The sequence below is a fragment of the Salvelinus namaycush genome, chromosome 4, assembly GCF_016432855.1.
Source record: "Salvelinus namaycush isolate Seneca chromosome 4, SaNama_1.0, whole genome shotgun sequence".
Classification (NCBI taxonomy): Eukaryota; Metazoa; Chordata; class Actinopteri; order Salmoniformes; family Salmonidae; genus Salvelinus; species Salvelinus namaycush.
This window is the reverse complement of record NC_052310.1, coordinates 67,095,352-67,114,872: the sequence shown is the minus strand read 5'-3', so window position 1 is coordinate 67,114,872 and position 19,521 is coordinate 67,095,352. Positions and strand designations below refer to the sequence as shown.

The 19,521-nt window shown below is 41.9% G+C and overlaps 1 protein-coding gene across 1 annotated transcript in view; it reads right to left on the bottom strand.

Moving 5' to 3' along the window:
- The window catches only part of rnf213b (ring finger protein 213b), an 82,390-nt gene that overhangs the window by 36,470 nt on the left and 26,399 nt on the right, over nucleotides 1–19,521 (bottom strand). The window contains 11 exon segments of the mRNA XM_038990892.1: nucleotides 6,098–6,197; nucleotides 7,022–7,167; nucleotides 7,408–7,587; nucleotides 9,443–9,543; nucleotides 12,789–12,909; nucleotides 13,061–13,248; nucleotides 13,404–13,607; nucleotides 13,786–13,945; nucleotides 14,068–14,217; nucleotides 14,404–14,592; nucleotides 14,861–14,996. Of these exon segments, the coding sequence (XP_038846820.1) occupies nucleotides 6,098–6,197; nucleotides 7,022–7,167; nucleotides 7,408–7,587; nucleotides 9,443–9,543; nucleotides 12,789–12,909; nucleotides 13,061–13,248; nucleotides 13,404–13,607; nucleotides 13,786–13,945; nucleotides 14,068–14,217; nucleotides 14,404–14,592; nucleotides 14,861–14,996 (1,675 nt within the window).

Genomic DNA, 19,521 nt, shown 5'->3' with positions numbered 1-19,521 from the left:
TGTAGCTATGATGACAAAGAATAATATTTTTTGTTTGTGTTAAGAATCTTGACATTCATAGATGACAGCTATGACATACACTGCAGGCATGTTAAAATGAAAGGTGGTTTAAAGCAGGGCTATTCAACCCTGACCCTATGAGGTCCGGAGCCTGCTGGTTATCTGTCTACCTCGTAATTAATTGCACACACACACCTGGTGTCCCAGGTCAAATCAGTCCCCGATAAGAGTGGAACAATGAAAAATTCAGTGGAACTGGCTTCGAGTTCCAGAGTTAAATTGAGGGGGATTAGATGTACACAATGGGTGACAGCATTGTCATCATGCCTAGCCAGAATGCAAACTGGAAAAACACCTGTTGCCCTAATCAATTGTAAGTGAGATGTGTGCGAGTAGAAAGGCTCAGAATGTTCTACTGGCTCTGAAAATTATAACTACACACCATGACTGCTGCTATTGGACTTACACCCCCCTCCATATCTAATTGGACAGTGAAGCCAAACTGTAAAATGTGTCTCTATACTCCAGCATTTTGGATTTGAGATCAAATGTTTCATATGAGGGGACAGTACATTTTACGTTTCCATTTTAATCATTAAGCAGACACTCTTATCCAGAGCAACTTAAGGAGTAGTGAGTGCATAGATTTTCATACTAGTTCCCTGTGTGTGTGTGAGAAAACATTTCTCAGAGAGTACAGAATGTCCCTTTTATTTGAGGGTATTTTCATACATATCTGTTTTACCATTTAGAAATGAAAGCAGTATATTTATCTAGTCCCCAATGTGAAGAAGTATTTGGACAAATTCACTTATAATGTATCAAATTAGTCAAAAGTGTAGTATTATTTGGTCCCATATTCCTTTGACTAAAACCCAAATTGAAACTGTGCAGCAATTACAATGTACTTACATTCATTTGGTTTCTTTACAGTGTCCAGCTCACTAATAATCACTGTAATGAATGCTAGACAGTCAGGGAGAATAGAAAATTCCAAAAACAATGGATAGACAATTTTTATCTTATTTTGACAGCGAGGAAATACAACGATTTTCAGTGCGGCCCTCCAGACCTCGTTGAAGACCAAATGTGGCCCCCCACGGCAAAATAAGTTTGACACACCTGCTGTAGGTAATGACAATTCCGCTGAGGGAGAGGCGTCCCAAGAGGAGGCGGAGGATGACGACACCCTGGAGAGTACAGGTAGCCCTATTTATGAATTCCTCTTTTAGGAAAATTAAACCAGTAGATTGGCATTGACCCAACATGAGGCTGTAGCCTACCTTGCAACTACCCGAACCCCCCCCCCAGACAAGTGCCACATAGGCCTACATGACTGTCAGCAGATGCAGATGAAAAAGCTGGAGCATATTTCGGTGAAGATTTAGCTATGCTATCAAATACATTTTTGAGAGGTCTGTAAGAGGGTTATGTACATGCAGGAACAGTATGCTGCTTTTTTTGTATAATAGTATAGGTCAATAGGAAGAATAAACCATGATATGCCTTGCTCATATCGATGTTAAACAATATCATATTGAATGATCAATATTGGTGCCCACCACTAGAAAATACCGTCGACTGATATGAAACATCTGTTCTCAAATAGAGCCAAATAAAAGTTTGTAGCTTCACTGTCCAAATACATACAGTTTGGTGTTGAATGTATACGTACTAGGCAGGTAAATAAGGTGGAATGTAGCTAGGCAGGTAAATAAGGTGGAATGTAGCTACGATGACAAAGAATAATTATTTTGTTCATGTTAAGAATCTTGACATTCACGGATGAGAGCAATGTCACGCACTGAAGGCACAGCAAAATGAATGATGGAGTAGATTGTTCATGATGAGTGATGGTGGATTTCATAGGGCATCTCGAAGAGCATTGTTCTTAATCTTCATGCCTAGCCAGAATGCAAACTGGAAAAACACCTGTTGCCCTAACCAAAAGTAAGTGAGATGTGTGCGAGTAGAAAGGCTCAGAATGTTCTACTGGCTCTGAAAATTATAACTACACACCATGACTGCTGCTATTGGACTTACACCCCCCCTCCATATCTAATTGGACAGTGAAGCCAAACTGTAAAATGGGTCTCTATACTCCAGCATTTTGGATTTGAGATCAAATGTTTCATATGAGACGGCAGTACATTTTTTGATTTACTGTACATTTTAGTTATTTAGCAGACGCTCTTATCCAGAGCAACTTACAGTAGTCGTTTATGTACTTTTTCGTACTGGTCCCCCATGTGAGATCGAGCTTCTAAATAAGAGTACAGCATTTCATACATAACTGTTTTACCATTTAGAAATTAAAGCACTTTATGTATCTAGTCCCCTGAAGTGAAAAAGTCAGAAGTATTTGGACAAATGTACTTATAATGTATCAAAGTAGTCAAAAGTGTAGTATTTGATCCCATATTCCTTGCACGCAATGACTAGTTCCCGCCGGCGCTGAAGAAGTGGATGTCGATTAAGGCATTCCCCCGCACCTCTCTGATTCAGAGGGGTTGGGTTAAATGCAGAAGACACATTTCAGTTGTACAACTGACTAGGTATCCCCCTTTCCCTTTATCAAGCTTGTGACTCTACAAACTCTCTGGATGCATTTGTGGTTTGTTTTGGTTGTGTTTTGGGCTACAGTATGTTTTGCCCAATAGTAACTGAAGGTGAATGATGACTGGAGTTGATTAATCATGGGCATCAACAGGATTATCTTAAGAAAAATCATGAATGACTAAAAGGCATCTCACTCATTATTCACGATTCATCCATGATTTTCTATAATCATGGTAGCATCCACATGAACGTAGAAGCATTCAAAAACATATTCTATTCTTACTTGCAATAAAAGTGACTCCAAAATGACATAATATATTCACCATTCAGTTTCTATTGGGTAAAACATCATTCAAAACACAACAAAAACAAACTGCAAATGCATCCAACAAGTTTGGAGAGTCACAAGCTTGATGCAGTCCTTGCGTGCAAGGACTATGGGACCAATTACTACACTTGTGACTACTTTAATATACTATAAGCGAATTTGTCCAAATACTTCCCACTGGACATACACTGCTTGAATCAACATTATTTCAACATAATTTGTAAACGTATTGTGACATGGAATCCAAGTGGAAAATACATTGGATTTGAAAAAAGTCAAACACCAGTACTGTTTATACTTAATTTGAACCAGCATTGTAAACATTGACATTTGGGTAAAACGTCAACTTAAATACATTGATGTAACAACCTGTTAGTCAGTTTAAATCAATCTCATTTCAACATAATCATCAGAACTATGCATAGGTTGAAATTGCGTAGAAAATTCCACATAGAATCGTATCTTTATTAAATAAACTGTATATTGGGTTGCTGACATTATGTTGAATTTACATATTTTGCATTACTCATCTCATATGTATATACTGTGTTCTATCCTATTCTATTGCATCTTAGTCTATGCTGCTCTGACATTGCTCGTGTGAATACTGTCAGCAACGGGTGTAGTGAATACTTTAGTCCAAGTTGGATATATTGAGCTGTTTTTACTGCATAACATTTAGAAGTGATTTCTAAATACAAATGTTCATTTGTATAAACTGGTTAGCATAGCTAACATACAGAAATCTGCAGTGGTAGTCAAAGTCATTTTTGTCACAGTTGATTGGTGACAATGACATGAACATGTGTTGGGGTTGACATCCATACAACATTATACTCCAATTTCTACCTCAACATAGTGTGAAATATACATATAAACAATATCCTACATTTGCTGGGGGCAACAAGGAGGTTCGGAATCTTTCCCCCACGCACTTCCATGGCAATTCCAATGTTTTGGTCGAGTTCAATTGACCTCTTTACCGAATCCATACTCCGAGTCGATATTCACATAAAAATAAGGAATTCCCTCAACCACGCCCATAACTTGGGGTAAAACAAACACTTTCCAATTAACCAACAGTGTAAAAGAGACCACTTCGTCATCCATTTTTTGTTATACAGAAATAACAAAACATGTCAAAAAGCTGCTGTGTTGTTCAATGTTCAAAAATCCCGACCTACGGTTTGCAATGCTCCCACGTAAGGAAATAGACCCTGCGAGAAGAGCCCTGTGCCACAGGCTGTGGCTTCAGGCTATTCGGCTGGGAAATGTGGGAAACCGGTGTCCAAGTATGCTACACGTAGCTATGTGTGTGGAAAATATTTAATCACAGGTAAGACATTTAACTTGTTTAGTATAGTTTGTTTGTCCAGTTGCTTGTGTTGTTGGTCTCTTGGCTAGCTTAATGTTCTGGTGGGTAGCTAGCTAGCTCTCACTCACTCATGTGGCTGCTAGCACCATCAAGAAAAAGGGGCATGAGGGAATCCCTACAATATTACGTTTTTCTAAGTAGTGAGAACGCTCAGGAAAAGGCAATGTTGAAAAGTAATCTTTAGACGTTGTACTTCCTTAAATGTTGTTTTCTAATTGACTAAAACAAGGAGACAAAAAGAAATGGGGTAACCACAAGTTGTTCTATCTAATAGGCTGACCACACAATAAATTTAGAAATCCATGTTATTCAATTTTAAATTCATAAAAAATCCTACAATGTGATTTTCTGGATTTTTTTCCCTCATTTTGTCTGTCATAGTTGAAGTGTACCCATGATGAAAATTACAGGCCTCTCTCATCTTTTTAAGTGGGAGAACTTGCACAATTGGTGGCTGACTAAATACTTTTTTGCCCCACTGTACATGAATTGCAGCAAAGTTGGTTCCTGTTTCAGTCAAGTCTTTAGTCACGTTCTCGTGAGTCAAACAAAAACACCCTAATGATTGGTTGACAATAGAGCTTCCCACAATGCAGGTGATGGCTGCAGAATGAAGTTGTTGAAGAGCAACTGCAGAAACTTGCCGTCAAATTCATAACCTCACATGAGTTCATGTTCACGCAGTCGACATGTAGACACAAGTCTGACAATTTTTATCCCCATAATGCAACACACTCTGAAAAGCGGTCACCATCGACTTGATGATCATCCAATGGGTTTTGAGAAAGAGGCGAGGATAGAGGACGTGAGGAGTATGCAATTGAGAAAAGGCCCCAATCATTCTACACTTTAACCAGTCAAGGCCTCAGAGTTTCTTCCGGTCTGGAAGCACGCTTTCATACTTTTTGAACTATAACCGTTTTAAATTTACATAAAGGCTTCATAAGGCAAAACCTGGATTTGCCACTGCCCTTTATCCGTTTCAGCTACAAGGACGAACCCAACATTGAAATGTGCAGACCGACTCAACTTAAACGGCTTCAACATTTACATTACATTTAACACAGCTTTTTGCTACCATTCATTCTTCATAAACTATAAATGACGGAATGCAGGCTTCAACATTCTAAACCCAAAATCACTGCCACAAAACTATCAGAATGTTCAAACTAAAACATTTTGAGAGCTTAAAAACCCATTCTATGGCTTATGCTATAGTACAATGTTTGCCAACTCCGGTCCTTGAGTAACCCCAACAGCACACATTTGTGTTGTAGTCCCGGACAGAAACACCGGATTCAACTTGTCAAGAGCTTGATGATCAGTTAACAAGTAAAATCAGGTGCGCTAGTCCGGGGCCACAACACAAATATGTACTGTTGGGTGTACTGGAGGACCGGAGTTGGGAAACACTGCTTATTACTCACTTTAGCCTACTATACTAGCCCACTATAACCCATTATAATAACTCCACACCTACACACCACCTCAAAATACAGTATGTCACTATAACCCATAGCCTATGAAAACCCTATTACCATCAATACTACTACAATTTGTTTTTAACTTACTCTGGATTTTATTTTTTATAAATACAATAGAGGTAGGCCGTCATTGTAAATAAGAATTTGTTCTTAATTGACTTGCCTAGTTAAATAAAGGTTATATAAATAAAATTAATAAACAATACTTTTGAGCAGTTTTTATCTGTCTTAAAAACAAAAAAGCCATAAAGTGATATAATAAGGCCAGCTCTTTCACAGACAATGTGAGAGAAATGTGTGCGTATTGTAAGTAGATGTCAGAGTAGTATGTATACTTTGAAGTGCCTGTACCTGTATTGCAGCAGGAGTTTAGGTAGTACAGAGCGGACAACAGGACTGTTGTCAACACACTCTAGGAAGGGAGTGAGCTCTCTGGTCCTGTATACATTCCCTACAAACACACACACATAAACGACAAGTCTCATTCAATGACCTTTCTTTTTTTTCTTTCTTTTTTTTAAAAATTTTATCCCCTTTTCTCCCCAATTTTCGTGGTATCCAATCGCTAGTAATTACTATCTTGTCTCATCGCTACAACTCCCGTACGGGCTCGGGAGAGACGAAGGTCGAAAGCCATGCGTCCTCCGAAGCACAACCCAACCAAGCCGCACTGCTTCTTTAACACAGCGCGCCTCCAACCCGGAAGCCAGCCGCACCAATGTGTCGGAGGAAACACCGTGCACCTGGCCCCCTTGGTTAGCGCGCACTGCGCCCGGCCCGCCACAGGAGTCGCTGGAGCGCGATGAGACAAGGATATCCCTACCGGCCAAACCCTCCCTAACCCGGACGACGCTAGCCCAATTGTGCGTCGCCCCACGGACCTCCCGGTCGCGGCCGGCTGCGACAGAGCCTGGGCGCGAACCCAGAGACTCTGGTGGCGCAGTTAGCACTGCGATGCAGTGCCCTAGACCACTGCGCCACCCGGGAGGCCCTCAATGACCTTTCTTAATCAAAACGTTGGACTCTAAAGCTAACATTAGGCTATAACTAGCAATACAAATGGCTTTTTGAGATAATATTACTACAAAGATCATACATGCACTATTAGCTAGCGACCTAGCCAGCTAACATTAGCTATCTAGCTAACATTATGCTTTAACTTGCAATGAAAACGACTGTATGACAAAATAAGAAACGTATAATATCAGGCATACAAAATCAGAACATGTAGATGTAATATATGAATTGGCTTCCCATCTCCACCAGGGCACTCACCTTGTGCAGAGATTAGTAGTGAGAAAAGCAGCTCTACGACACCCTCTCTGGGGCTCTCCCCGTCAGACAGACAGAACCGGGAAACGACCTCCAGGAAGAAGGAGTTACAGCAGCCCCTGATCTCTGCATGCTGCTGCAGGGCTGACCTGAGATAAAACAGGGGTTTGTCACAGCCCTGGAGTCAATCCATTCACTGGGAATGCTGGACGCTTCACTGAAACACTTACTGACGAAAATATAATCTGTCACATTCATAAAGACCTTTCTACTACAATTTGTATAAACTTTTTTCTGTGTGATGGGGTAAAGACAAATGCCCGCTTCAGAAAAGGTAAATTAGGTAAGATGGTTGAAGGGTGGATGTTGAAGGCCGTTTCTGAACTCACGTGATGGTTTCAGATACAGAGGGTTGGAAGTTTGGTGGCAGGTCTTCCCTGCACTTGGGACAGTAATGCCTGTCTGTCTGGAGGCTGCTCTGGAGGCAGGACAGACAGAAAACATGTCCACAGGGCAGGGTGGATGGCACTTTGAGCTCTGATAGGCACACTGGGCAAATGATGCCAAACCTAGAAGGTAGAAAGTATCATGAGAAATAAGAAATACAACTATGGCTCAATATACTGTGGAAAATGTCAAGTTTACTGTTAAAGTGATGTGAAGCTGAAATCACTGATACACTAAATGGCCAAAAGTATGTAGACAACCCTTCAAATTGATGTATTTGGCTATTTCAGCTACACCCGTTGCTGACAGGTGTATAAAATCGAGCATGCAGCCATACAATCTCCATAGACAAACATTGGCAGTAGAATGGTACGTACTGAAGAGCTCAATGACTTTCAACATGGCACCATCATAGGTTGTCCCCTTTCCAAAAAGTCAGTTTGTCAAATTTCTCCCCTGCTAGAGCTGCCCCAGTCAACTGTAAGTGATGTTACTGTGAAGTGGAAATGTCTAGGAGCAACAACGGCTCAGCCGAGTGCTAAAGCACATAGCTCGTAAAAATCGTCTGTCTCAGTTGCAACACTCACAACCAATTTCCAAACTGCCTCTGGAAGCAACGTCAGCACAATAACTGTTATTTGGGAGCTTCATAAAATGGGTTTCCATGGCCGAGCAGCTGCACACAAGCCTAAGATCACCATGTGCAATGCTAACACGGAACCCAAACCGGCTGCGCCCGTGCGACATCGTTCATACATTTATTTTGTCTTGCTAGCTAATTTTTCCTATTTAGTTAGCTTGCTGTTGCTAGCTAATTTGTCCTGGGATATAAACATTGAGTTGTTATTTTACCTGAAATGCACAAGTTCCTCTACTCCGACAATTAATCCACACATAAAACGGTCAACCGAATCGTTTCTAGTCATCTCTCCTCCTTCCAGGCTTTTTCATCTTTGAACTTATATGGTGATTGGCATCTACACTTTCATAGTATTACCACGACGACCGGCAAAACAATTCGTCTTTCAATCACCCACGTGGGTATAACCAATGAAGAGATGGCACGTGGGTACCTGCTTCTATAAACCAATGAGGAGATGGGAGAGGCAGGACTTGCAGCGCGATCTGCGTCAGAAATAGGAATTACTTCTATTTTAGCCCTTGGCAACGCAGACGCTCGTTGGCGCGCGCGAGAAGTGTGGGTGCAATAATTGAATAACATGGATTTCAAAATGTATTTTGCAACGCTCACACACGCGACGTGTCCTGTCTGGTCAGCATGTAAGCGTCGGCTGGAGTGGTGTAAAGCTCACCGCTATTGGACTTCACCATCTGGCCATCCTACGGAAGAATCTGGGTGTGGCAGATGCCAGGAGAACGCTACTGGTGCCAACTGTAAAGTTTGGTGGAGGAATAATGGTATGGGGCTGTTTTTCATGGTTGGGCTAGGCCACTTAGTTGCAGTGAAGGGAAATCTTAACGCTACAGCATACAATGACATTCTAGACAATTCTGTGCTTCTTTGTGGCAACAGTTTGGGGAAGGCCCTTTCCTGTTTCAGCATGACAATGCCCCCATGCACAAAGCGAGGTCCATACAGAAATGGTTTGTTGAGATCGGTGTGGAAGAACTTGACTGGCCTGCACAGAGCCCTGACCTCAACCCCATTGAACACCTTTGGGATTCAATAGAACGCCGACTGCGAGCAAGGTCTAATCGCCCAACATCAATGCCCGACCTCACTAATGCTCGTGGCTGAATGGAAGCAAGTCCCTGCAGCAATGTTCCAACATCTAGTGAAAAGCCTACCCAAAAGAGTTGAGGCTATTATAGCAGCAAAGGCGGGATCAATTCCATACTAATGCCCATGATTTTGGAATGAGATGTTCAACGAGCAGGTGTCCACATACTTTTAGCCATGTAGCGTATATTAGTTTAATACAAAACCAAACAATATGATATTGAATTGAGTCTTACCGCAGATCCCCGCTGATGCACTGTTGATGATAGGAGTTGAGGATACGAATCAGCTGCTGCAATGTGTCAACATTCCTCAGATCAGGAGAGTCCTGCATCAGCTGAGAGGAAGAAAAACATAAAAACTGCAAACTGATTCCAACATGTTGAATAGGCCTTGCAGAGTTCTCTTTAAACATGACAAATAATGTGTAATCAATAAAGTAATCAATCAAGGGCAGTGGTGTAGTGGTGCCTTGAGAAGTGGGTATACTCTAATTTTGCCAAACATTTCCTGAATGGCCCACCTGGCGAAGGAAAGGCGCCCTGTGTGAAAAATAGTTTGACAAACAGTGACATACATTCTGAATGACCTAAAATTAGGAATCCCATATTGGTCTTTCAAAGACAGGCCAACCCAAGCTGTACTGTGCAGTAGGCTAATAGTAGGTATACTATTGACATAGATACATGAGAATGTCAACTAAGTCAGAAATCTTCTAAAAAATAGTTTCGCTCTCAAAGTCACATTTTATTAAAATTAAAATAAATTGGATGCTTTAACCTCTACTGGATTAGTGTCCTGATGCAATATGCAATATTTGACTAGAATGGCATTGAAAACAAAAGCATGTCTTATATGGTCAGAAAGCTTAAATGATTGTTCATCTAACTGCGGTGTCCAATTTACAGTAGCTATTACAGCGAACAAAATACCATGCTGATGTTTGATGATAGTGCACAACTACAAAACCCTTTTATCAAGGCAACTGGTTTGATACATTCACCTCTGAAGGTATATAATGTACTTACATTCAGTAATCTTGCTCTGATTTGTTATCCTGAGGGTTCCAGAGATACAATGTAGTTTTGTTTGATAAAATACATTTCTATATCCTAACACGATCCATGTTGTATACAGCGTTTTACATGAATTCCGACTCTTTCAATTTGCAACAAAACAATCTATGAACTAACTGGCTAAACCTTGTTTCACCCGGTCAAGTTTGGTTTCTGTGCAATCCTCAGACGCTCTAGAAGGCAACCAGACCTTGTTAAATCATTCTACATTACGTATTGGCTACACAACAGGTCAATTAGTCCATGGAGGACCGCGATCATTACGCAACAATGAGACGGACGGTGTTAACTTGATTGTCAGTCTCTTGGTCCAATGACCACCTATCATTTTGAAACATAGCTAGCTAGATAGCCAATGAGCTGGGCTTTACATGAGTATGTGATGCCCTTTGTAGGACTAACGCACATTGTCCTATGGCTGCGCGCAACGCGAATCATTGTCTATAGAAAATCCATAGGACGCAGGGCAGTTTACGTTAGGCAGCCCTCGCTTTCTTCTACAAAGTTCTCTCAACACTGAAAAAGTACAACATGGCTACTAAGAGTGTAAACGCTAAATCAAACTTCAAGTATACACATTTGGAGGAGATTATTGCAGAAATTGACCGGGAGAGTGACACGAGGAGTCCTGCGCGCAATAAAGATTGGAAGGAAAAGGTAACGTTACTTTTATATCAGTAAGTAAAATACGTTTTTGCAAAGCTGTCATTTGTTTAACAATTTTTTTTGTTACTACATGATTTCCTATGTTTTCATTCATAGTTTTGATGTCTTCACTATTATTCTACAATTTAGAAAATAGTAAAAAATAAAGAAACCCTGGAATGAGTAGGTGTGTCAAAATGTTTGACTGGTATTGTATGTTTATAGATGTGTTGTGTATTTGATGCAGTGCTCACCCCTGCTAAGATAAAGGTTAAATAAAATAAGTATTCGTAAACTTGAGTTATAACTGATTTATTTTTATCCTCAATAGTGGTAGAGAGTAGGATGACCTGTGACAACTTCAGACACCACATTCAAGTCCTCTATCCCCCACTCATTCAAATGTAGGAATTGGTTCCTCCAGTCTGACCCATCTGCTGTCTCTGTCTCCACACCCACCCCTGCCTGACCATATAGAGGATTGAAGGTTAGTACCTTTTTATGTAAGGAAGCTAATGATCCATCATGTATGACATTCCTGGGGGTGTGTAAATTGTAAAAAAAAACTCGTGAGGGACAGCTGGGAGACTTGATACAAAATATTATGTAGATATCTCATTCTTGAATGTATCAGTCTGAAACTTTGCACATGACTGGACAACACCTAAATTACACCCAGTTTCCTAAATCTAAATTACAACCCCAATCTTTTGCATTTCAAAGATGATGCAACAAAAATAGAAAATGCATCTTTTTTGTTTTTATCTTTTACCAGATCTAATGTGTTATTCTCCTACATTCATTTAACATTTCCACAAGCTTTAAAGTGTTTCCATTCAAATAGTATCATGAATATCCATATCCTTGCTTCAGGTCCTGAGCTACAGGCAGTTAGATTTGGGTATGTCATTTTAGGTGGAAATTGAGATGTAGGGTACAAATGCTCACACCACATCAGGAGACCACTTTTGAGGCTTGGGAAAAATCCACGAAATTTAGATTTGAGTCTAGTTACCCTTGAATTCAACTGCAGTTGGCACCTAATATTGTTTGGTTAGCGGTGTTTCTGTAGCACACATGAGGTGGAGTTTGCAAAACAAATGGCCACTGGATTGATGCAAATAATCATGATATATTTCTGTCAGACTACTTTGTAGCTCTAACATTTAATTGAGAAGGTTTTTGAGAAAGCCTTTCCATCTACCAGAAGACAGTTAGGCCTATCATTAGCATCACTATATTTTTCCTGTTCCTTCATTGTTTGAAACCTCTGTTTTACTTCATATTATGAGGCATGTCTTACCTTTCTTCAAAGTAGCCGATAGCCAAAATCCCACCATAGAAACGTGGAGGCAATTATTTTATAAAGACTTATGCGCTCTCCTGTTTAACTTTCTTTCATTGTCGATCAGCCAAAGGAAATATTTTATTCATATTAGCAGACCGTAATAGTTGTTGCATCTTTCGATCTCTCCTCTTTCTACATTTCTAACCGATATTTCCATCTTGTTCCATGAAATTGCTGGCATGTGCGGTGTGCATTTTAGAACAGTGTTCTCCACAAATTGCATTTTGGAACATTTGTGTGTAGGCCTACCAATGTGTGCACATTGCTGGCTTAAAATTTCCAGAAATAATAATTTTAAGCTAAACATTCTGATCTGTTCCATCAGCCTTATTAATTGATACGGTATATACCTCCACCACACTACTTTGATACGCATCCTGGGGATTAAGGGAGTATACATAATGCCCTAAATGTGGGTATATAGCAAATACCTGCATATACCCTCCATTACACCACTGCAACGGTGGGGGGATCGTTATTGCTAATACTGTCTAAACCCAACCTCTCACTTACGCTTTGGAGAAGCCTACAGTGTTTCAGAGCCAGATCCTCCAGACTGGGGTCTATCTGTTTCCCCTCAAACAACACCTGCTGGATGAATGCTGCTACTACAAGCATCCCACGCCAAATAGACCTGAAAGACAGAAGAAGTTGAAGAAGACTAATATAAAAAATGTCTGTATTTTGACTATATTTGGTAGGAATCAATCTACTGATCAACTAATGAGTCAGTCAGTCAATCAATGAATCAAATAATAACTAACTATATCAATCAATGAATGTACCTGATAGAGTCCAGGTGCTGGAGACAGCCAGGGTTGCAGAGGGAGCTGTACTTCTCACCGAATGCTCTATCCAGACATGGCTGTAGGAGCTCCACTCTGCGTAAGAGGGACTCACACTCTGTCAGGGACGTCACAGTCTGCAGCCTGGTCCTCTCCACACAAATTCCAAGAGCCAAAATGTCCTCCAGCTGCCACAAAAAAAGATTGTCATCATGCTTTCTTTTTTACTCCAGGCCGTAACATAATTCTTTGAGTGTTGTTCCTTGTGACCAGGAAAAACTTCCAGCCCTAGTTAAACTCTTAACTCTGGACCTTATTTATGGTGTAATTGATGTGATCTCACCATGTCTGTGGGCTTTGTGTGTGAGGCCTGCTGTAGAATGTCTGGAGCCAGCTGGGGCTGCAGCAGCAGGATATGGGACAGAGTGTCCAGTCTGGGAGCATAGTGTCTAGCTGCAGCCATCACCCAGGCAGGGGACAGATCAGGGTTCATGGTCATGGAACGCTGGAGTTCAGACACACAGCCCAGCGCCGCTCTGGTGAACACCTGTGTACGGGAACAGGGGTAACCAACTTGAGAAAATATAATGGCAACACTTATGAATGATAATTCATAGTTCATAAATCGTTCATTAATTGCCAGTTGTTAATGTTCCCAATATCTTTTTACTAGACTGTTTGAAAATGTGATGTGAAATGGTATCTTAAGATTCACACAGTCGCACCCTCAGCTCATCTTCAGATTTGATCTTGAAGGAAAGCAGCAGGAAGTCACGCAGGTATCGTTTGTCCAAGTCCAGGTGCTCCTGGTCTGAGAGTTTCCCTATAAGGCTACCCAGCTTGCTACTGGTGGCAGTGCTCACAAACTGGACAATCCTCTGGGTGCTGTCATCCTCTGAGTGAGATTCAGTTAGTTAGACAATACACTCATAGCATAATATAATTTATTTAATTCTAGATAGTCTCAATACGGACACATGATTTGGGACATAGATAAACCAGGTAACAAAGGTTGTCACTCACCTGGTATAAACTCTGATTCCTCCCACAGGCTTTGGAAGTGCATTCTCATGAGCCAACTGAAGGGGGCAGCACAGGGGTGTTCCTCACCACCCAACAGTAAGTAATGTTGCACCAAGACCTCCTGGTCGGACCCACTAGAGAGGAAAAGGGAAATAGAATTATACAACTATATATCAGTCAGGTATTTTATTTAGTTGATTTCTTAAATTGAAATCAAAAAGGTTATTGGAACTACTCATAGTGACATTTATACAGACAGATCTCAGCAAGTACAAAACAATTGCCCTTCGGGGACAATACCAATTTACTGAACTGGATACCTGGAGTTTTGTGGTGGTGTAAGGTCCAGAATCTGTCTGTCTGCCAGAATGTCCAACCAAAGCTGTATGAGGGCCTGACTGAGGCCAGCAGAGATCAGCAGGTCCAGGTTTGCATCCCTGTCCAGAACCTCCACCATATAGGCCAGGACTGGAGTCAGGGTGGACTGCAGACAGCGCCATAGGGTGTGTCTTACAGTGAAGGAATACACAGAGAGAACATATCAGACCCAGGAAGAAATACTAAGGAAAGCATCTTCTTATATCAACTATATATGAACAGCGCACATCAGACCCAGGAAGAAATACTAGATTTGATATAGGAAGATACCTATCTTCTATCCAAGACAATTGTTATAGTTCATGGTCGGTCATATAAGATGGTGTTGGTGTTCGACTACCTTAGAGATCTACTTTAAATTGTTCTACTTCTAAAGTGTTGTACCAGGTGTTCTACTACCTTAGAGTGCCACCCTCCTGTAGAGCCTGGCGTTTCTTGGCTTCTCTGTTCACCCACTCTCCTGGATTGTGAACCAGCTCCTCCCTCTGTACCAGGGTCCCTGCCAGTCTACCCAGCAACGCATTCTGGAAAAGAGCTGTAGGGCACATGAAACAGTATTACCTAAGGGACAGATCGGGGGGGGAAAAATGCACAACCCTCCCCAAAGCCCCCCCAAAAGTTTGACAACCCTTCTCTACTTTGAACTCCCCCCCTGGTTTACATTCACTCTTCAGCTCGTATTTTCCTTATAAACACCGGCTTGACTTACTTTTGATATTACCCTAATAAAGTTTAGAAACGTTTGTGAAGGTATGGTGTAGTTATTATTAAGCTTTAGTTACTGCAGGCCTATGATATGAAGGCAGTGCGCACCGGCACTCCAACTTGTGTTGAGGAAGACTGTAACAATATAATGCTTATCTTTATACAAAATATACTGATTGAAAAATTTTGAATTACCCTCCTGAATGTCTATATCTGTATAGCAGATGCAGTAGCCTGCCACCGGCATATCTCTATCTCTCTGGGGTTAGGCCTAAAATTCTCTTCCATTTATTTATATATATATATATATATATATATATATATATACAGTTGAAGTTGGAAGTTTACATACACTTAGGTTGGAGTCATTAAAACTCGTTTTTCAACCACCCCACAAATTTCTTGTCAACAAACTATAGTTTTGGCAAGTCGGTTAGGACATATACTTTGTGCATGTGGGTCAGAAGTTTAAATATACTAAGTTGACTGTGCCTTTAAACAGCTTGGAAAATTCCAGAAAATGATGTCATGGCTTTAGAAGCTTCTGATAGGCTAATTGACATCCTTTGAGTCAATTGGAGGTGTACTTGTGGATGTATTTTAAGGCCTACCTTCAAACTCAGTGCCTCTTTGCTTGACATTATGGGAAAATCAAACGAAATCATTAGACCTCAGAAAAATAATTGTAGACCTCCGCAAGTCTGGTTCATCCTTGGGAGCAATTTCCAAATGCCTGAAGGTACCACGTTGATCAGTACAAACAATAGTACGCAAGTATAAACACCATGGGACCACGCAGCCGTCATACCGCTCAGGAAGGAGACTCATTCTGTCTCCTGGAGATGAACGTACTTTGGTGCGAAAAGTGCAAATCAATCCCAGAACAACAGCAAAGGACCTTGTGAAGATGCTGGAGGAAACGGGTACAAAAGTATCTATATCCACAGTAAAACGAGCCCTATATCGACATAACCTGAAAGGCCGCTCAGCAAGGAAGAAGCCAATGCTCCAAAACCGCCATAAAAAAGCCGGACCACGGTTTGCAACTGCATATGGGGACAACTTTCTAGGGAGTTTTTCCTAGCCACCGTGCTTCTACACCTGCATTACTAGCTGTTTGGGGTTTTAGGCTGGGTTTCTGTACAGCACTTCGAGATATTAGCTGATGTACGAAGGGCTATATAAAATAAAATTGATTGATTGATTGATTGACAAAGATCGTACCTTTTGGAGAAATGTCCTCTGGTCTGATGAAACAAAAATAGAACTGTTTGGCCATAATGACCATCGTTATGTTTGGAGGAAAAAGTGGGAGGCTTGCAAGCCCAAAGAACACCATCCCAACCGTGAAGCACGGGGGTGGCAGCATCATGTTGTGGGGGTGCTTTGCTGCAGGAGGGACTAGTGCACTTCACAAAAGATGGCATCATGAGGAAGAAAAATTGTGGAAATATTGAAGCAACATCTCAACACATCAGTCAGGAAGTTAAAGCTTGGTCGCAAATGTGTCTTCCAAATGGACAATAACCCCAAGCATACTTCCAAAGTTGTGGCAAAATGGCTTAAGGACAACAAAGTCAAGGTATTGGCGTGGCCATCACAAAGCCCTGACCTCAATTCTATAGAAAATGTGTGGGCAGAACTGAAAAAGCATGTGCGAGCAAGGAGGCCTACAAACTTGACTCAGTTACACCAGCTCTGTTGGGTGAATTTTGTCCCATTCCTCTTAACATTATTGTGGGAAGCTTGTGGAAGGCTACCTGAAACATTTGACCCAAGTTAAAGAATTTTTACTAGGATTAAATGTCAGGAATTGCTCAAAACTGAGTTGAAATGTATTTGGCTAAGGTGTATGTAAACTTCCGAATTCAACTGTATATAGTAGTGGTGTAACGGACCGTAGTGATCCGTACGGATCACCCCGCACGGTTCGGCACGCATGTGAACCGCGGATCAATTGCAAAGTTTAACCATCATAGTGTGAAAGTTTTACTGCCACTATTACTTTTTAAAGTAATAATTCCCTAAATCTTGATGCAGAGTTGCAATGAAAAGATAAAGACAAGACAGATGCGTGCTGTGGTTTACTCTGAAGCCTGAAGGTTTATTTTATTATTATATATATTTTTTCAAGCAGGTGTGTGTGTGTGTGTGTGTACTGTTCACGTGAACGGGGAATGTTGAATCCCAACGAATCAATCCTGGATGCTTGCATTGCAAAGGAGAAAAAAGAGCAGTGATGGGTAGCTGAAGAACTGGAAAAGCCTCCCGCTTCATTTAAGACTCATGTATGGGAGCATTTTGGCTTCCCTGTCAAATATGATGATGGAAGAAGGGTGGTGGACAACACCATTACGGTGTGTAGGCATTGTGCCACAACAAAGCCGTATGATCATGGAAATACATGTTTAAAGCGTCATCCCCCTGGTGTGTCAAAGACGGGAGCCAACTCAGCAAAGCGACAACAACTTCTCACCGCGGCATTTAAGCAGCCCTTTGCTGCAGAATCAGACCGGGCTAAAGCCATCACCAAATCTATTGGGATGTTTATCGCTGCAGACATGAGGCCATACTCTGTTGCCCTCACCACAGACGGGTGGACCTCCAAGGCAATGGAAAGCTACGTGACTGTGAATGGTCATTACCACAGAGGAGTGGAAGATGCAAAGTCCGGTGCTACAGACACGCCCCTCTATAAGATTCACAAAGGCACAAATCTGGCGCAGGTACTCCTAGGAGCAGTAGCAGAGTGGAAGCTAGAGGCCCAATAGCAATATCCCAGTCACCACAGATAATGCCAAGTAAATGCAGTGATAGAAGCTGGACTGGGGCCACAGATGGCTTGCTTTGCACATGTGATCAATTTAGCATCCCAAAGGGGAATCTCAGTGAACCAGATGGACCGCCTCCTTGGGAGGATCAGGAAGGCGGTTGCCTTTTTCCACCAATGCACAACAGCCGCTCACGTGCTTAAGACCAAGCAAGAAATGCTACAGCTACCGATCCACAAGCTCAGACACGATGTCACAACAAGTTAGCACTCCAACATGTCATAAGTGGAGTTACATCTTGAGGAGCAGGCAGCTGTATACTCTGCACTGACAGACAAGACCCTGAAAAATAAAGACATTGTCACCTTGTCTGATGATGACTTGAAAGTGGCAGAGGAGGTCCTCCAGGTGCTCAAACCCCTCCAAAACATTTACAACCCTATTGAGCACTGAAACTGTCTGTGTCCATGATCCTACCTCTGAAAACAAGGATTCTACAATCCATGGCCCCAAGTGAGGAAGACCGCGCCATCACTAATGTACAGGACTAGCTTCATAGATCTACTGCACTGGATCCAAGGTTCAAGTCCCTGTCTCACCTAGACCCTGCCCTACGCCGGTGGACATAGAGTGATCTCACCACTGACATTGTGGCCACATTTGTGGCCTGCTGGAGGTCATTTTGCAGGGCTCTGGCAGTGCTCCTCCTTGCACAAAGGCGGAGGTAGCGGTCCTGCTGCTGGGTTGTTGCCCTCCTACGGCCTCCTCGTCTCCTGATGTACTGGCCTGTCTCCTGGTAGCGCCTCCATGCTCTGGACACTACGCTGACAGACACAGCAAACCTTCTTGCCACAGCTCGCATTGATGTGCCATCCTGGATGAGCTGCACTACCTGAGCCACTTGTGTGGGTTGTAGACTCCGTCTCATGCTACCACTAGAGTGAAAGCACCGCCAGCATTCAGAATTGACCAAAACATCAGCCAGGAAGCATAGGAACTGAGAAGTGGTCTGTGGTCACCACCTGCAGAACCACTCCTTTATTGGGGGTGTCTTGCTAATTGCCTATAATTTCCACCTGTTGTCTATTCCATTTGCACAACAGCATGTGACATTTATTGTCAATCAGTGATGCTTCCTAAGTGGACAGTTTGATTTCACAGAAGTGTGATTGACTTGGAGTTACATTGTGTTGTTTAAGTGTTCCCTTTATTTTTTTGAGCAGTGTATAATTAGTTAGTTTAATAAATCAAGTCATTTCTTTCTGCAGGGTCAAGCCACAGAGCCGACAGCAGCAGACCTGAGGCATCTCCTCCTCAAAATAATTTGGCCATGAAGGAGCTTTTCGGGGAGACCTTTGCGAACAAGGACACAGGCAAGACGTTTGCCAACAGTATCAAAGAGGAGGTGGCATCCTACAAGGCAGCAAGCGGCATTCCAGTGGATGGTGATCCACTGGCATGGTAGAAAAGCAATGAGTGTAAATACCCTCACATTGCCATGACGGCAAGACGCAACCTGGCTGTGCCTGGCACTTCAGCTCCTAGCGAGAGGGTGTTCTCCACGGCAGGAGACATAGTGACTGC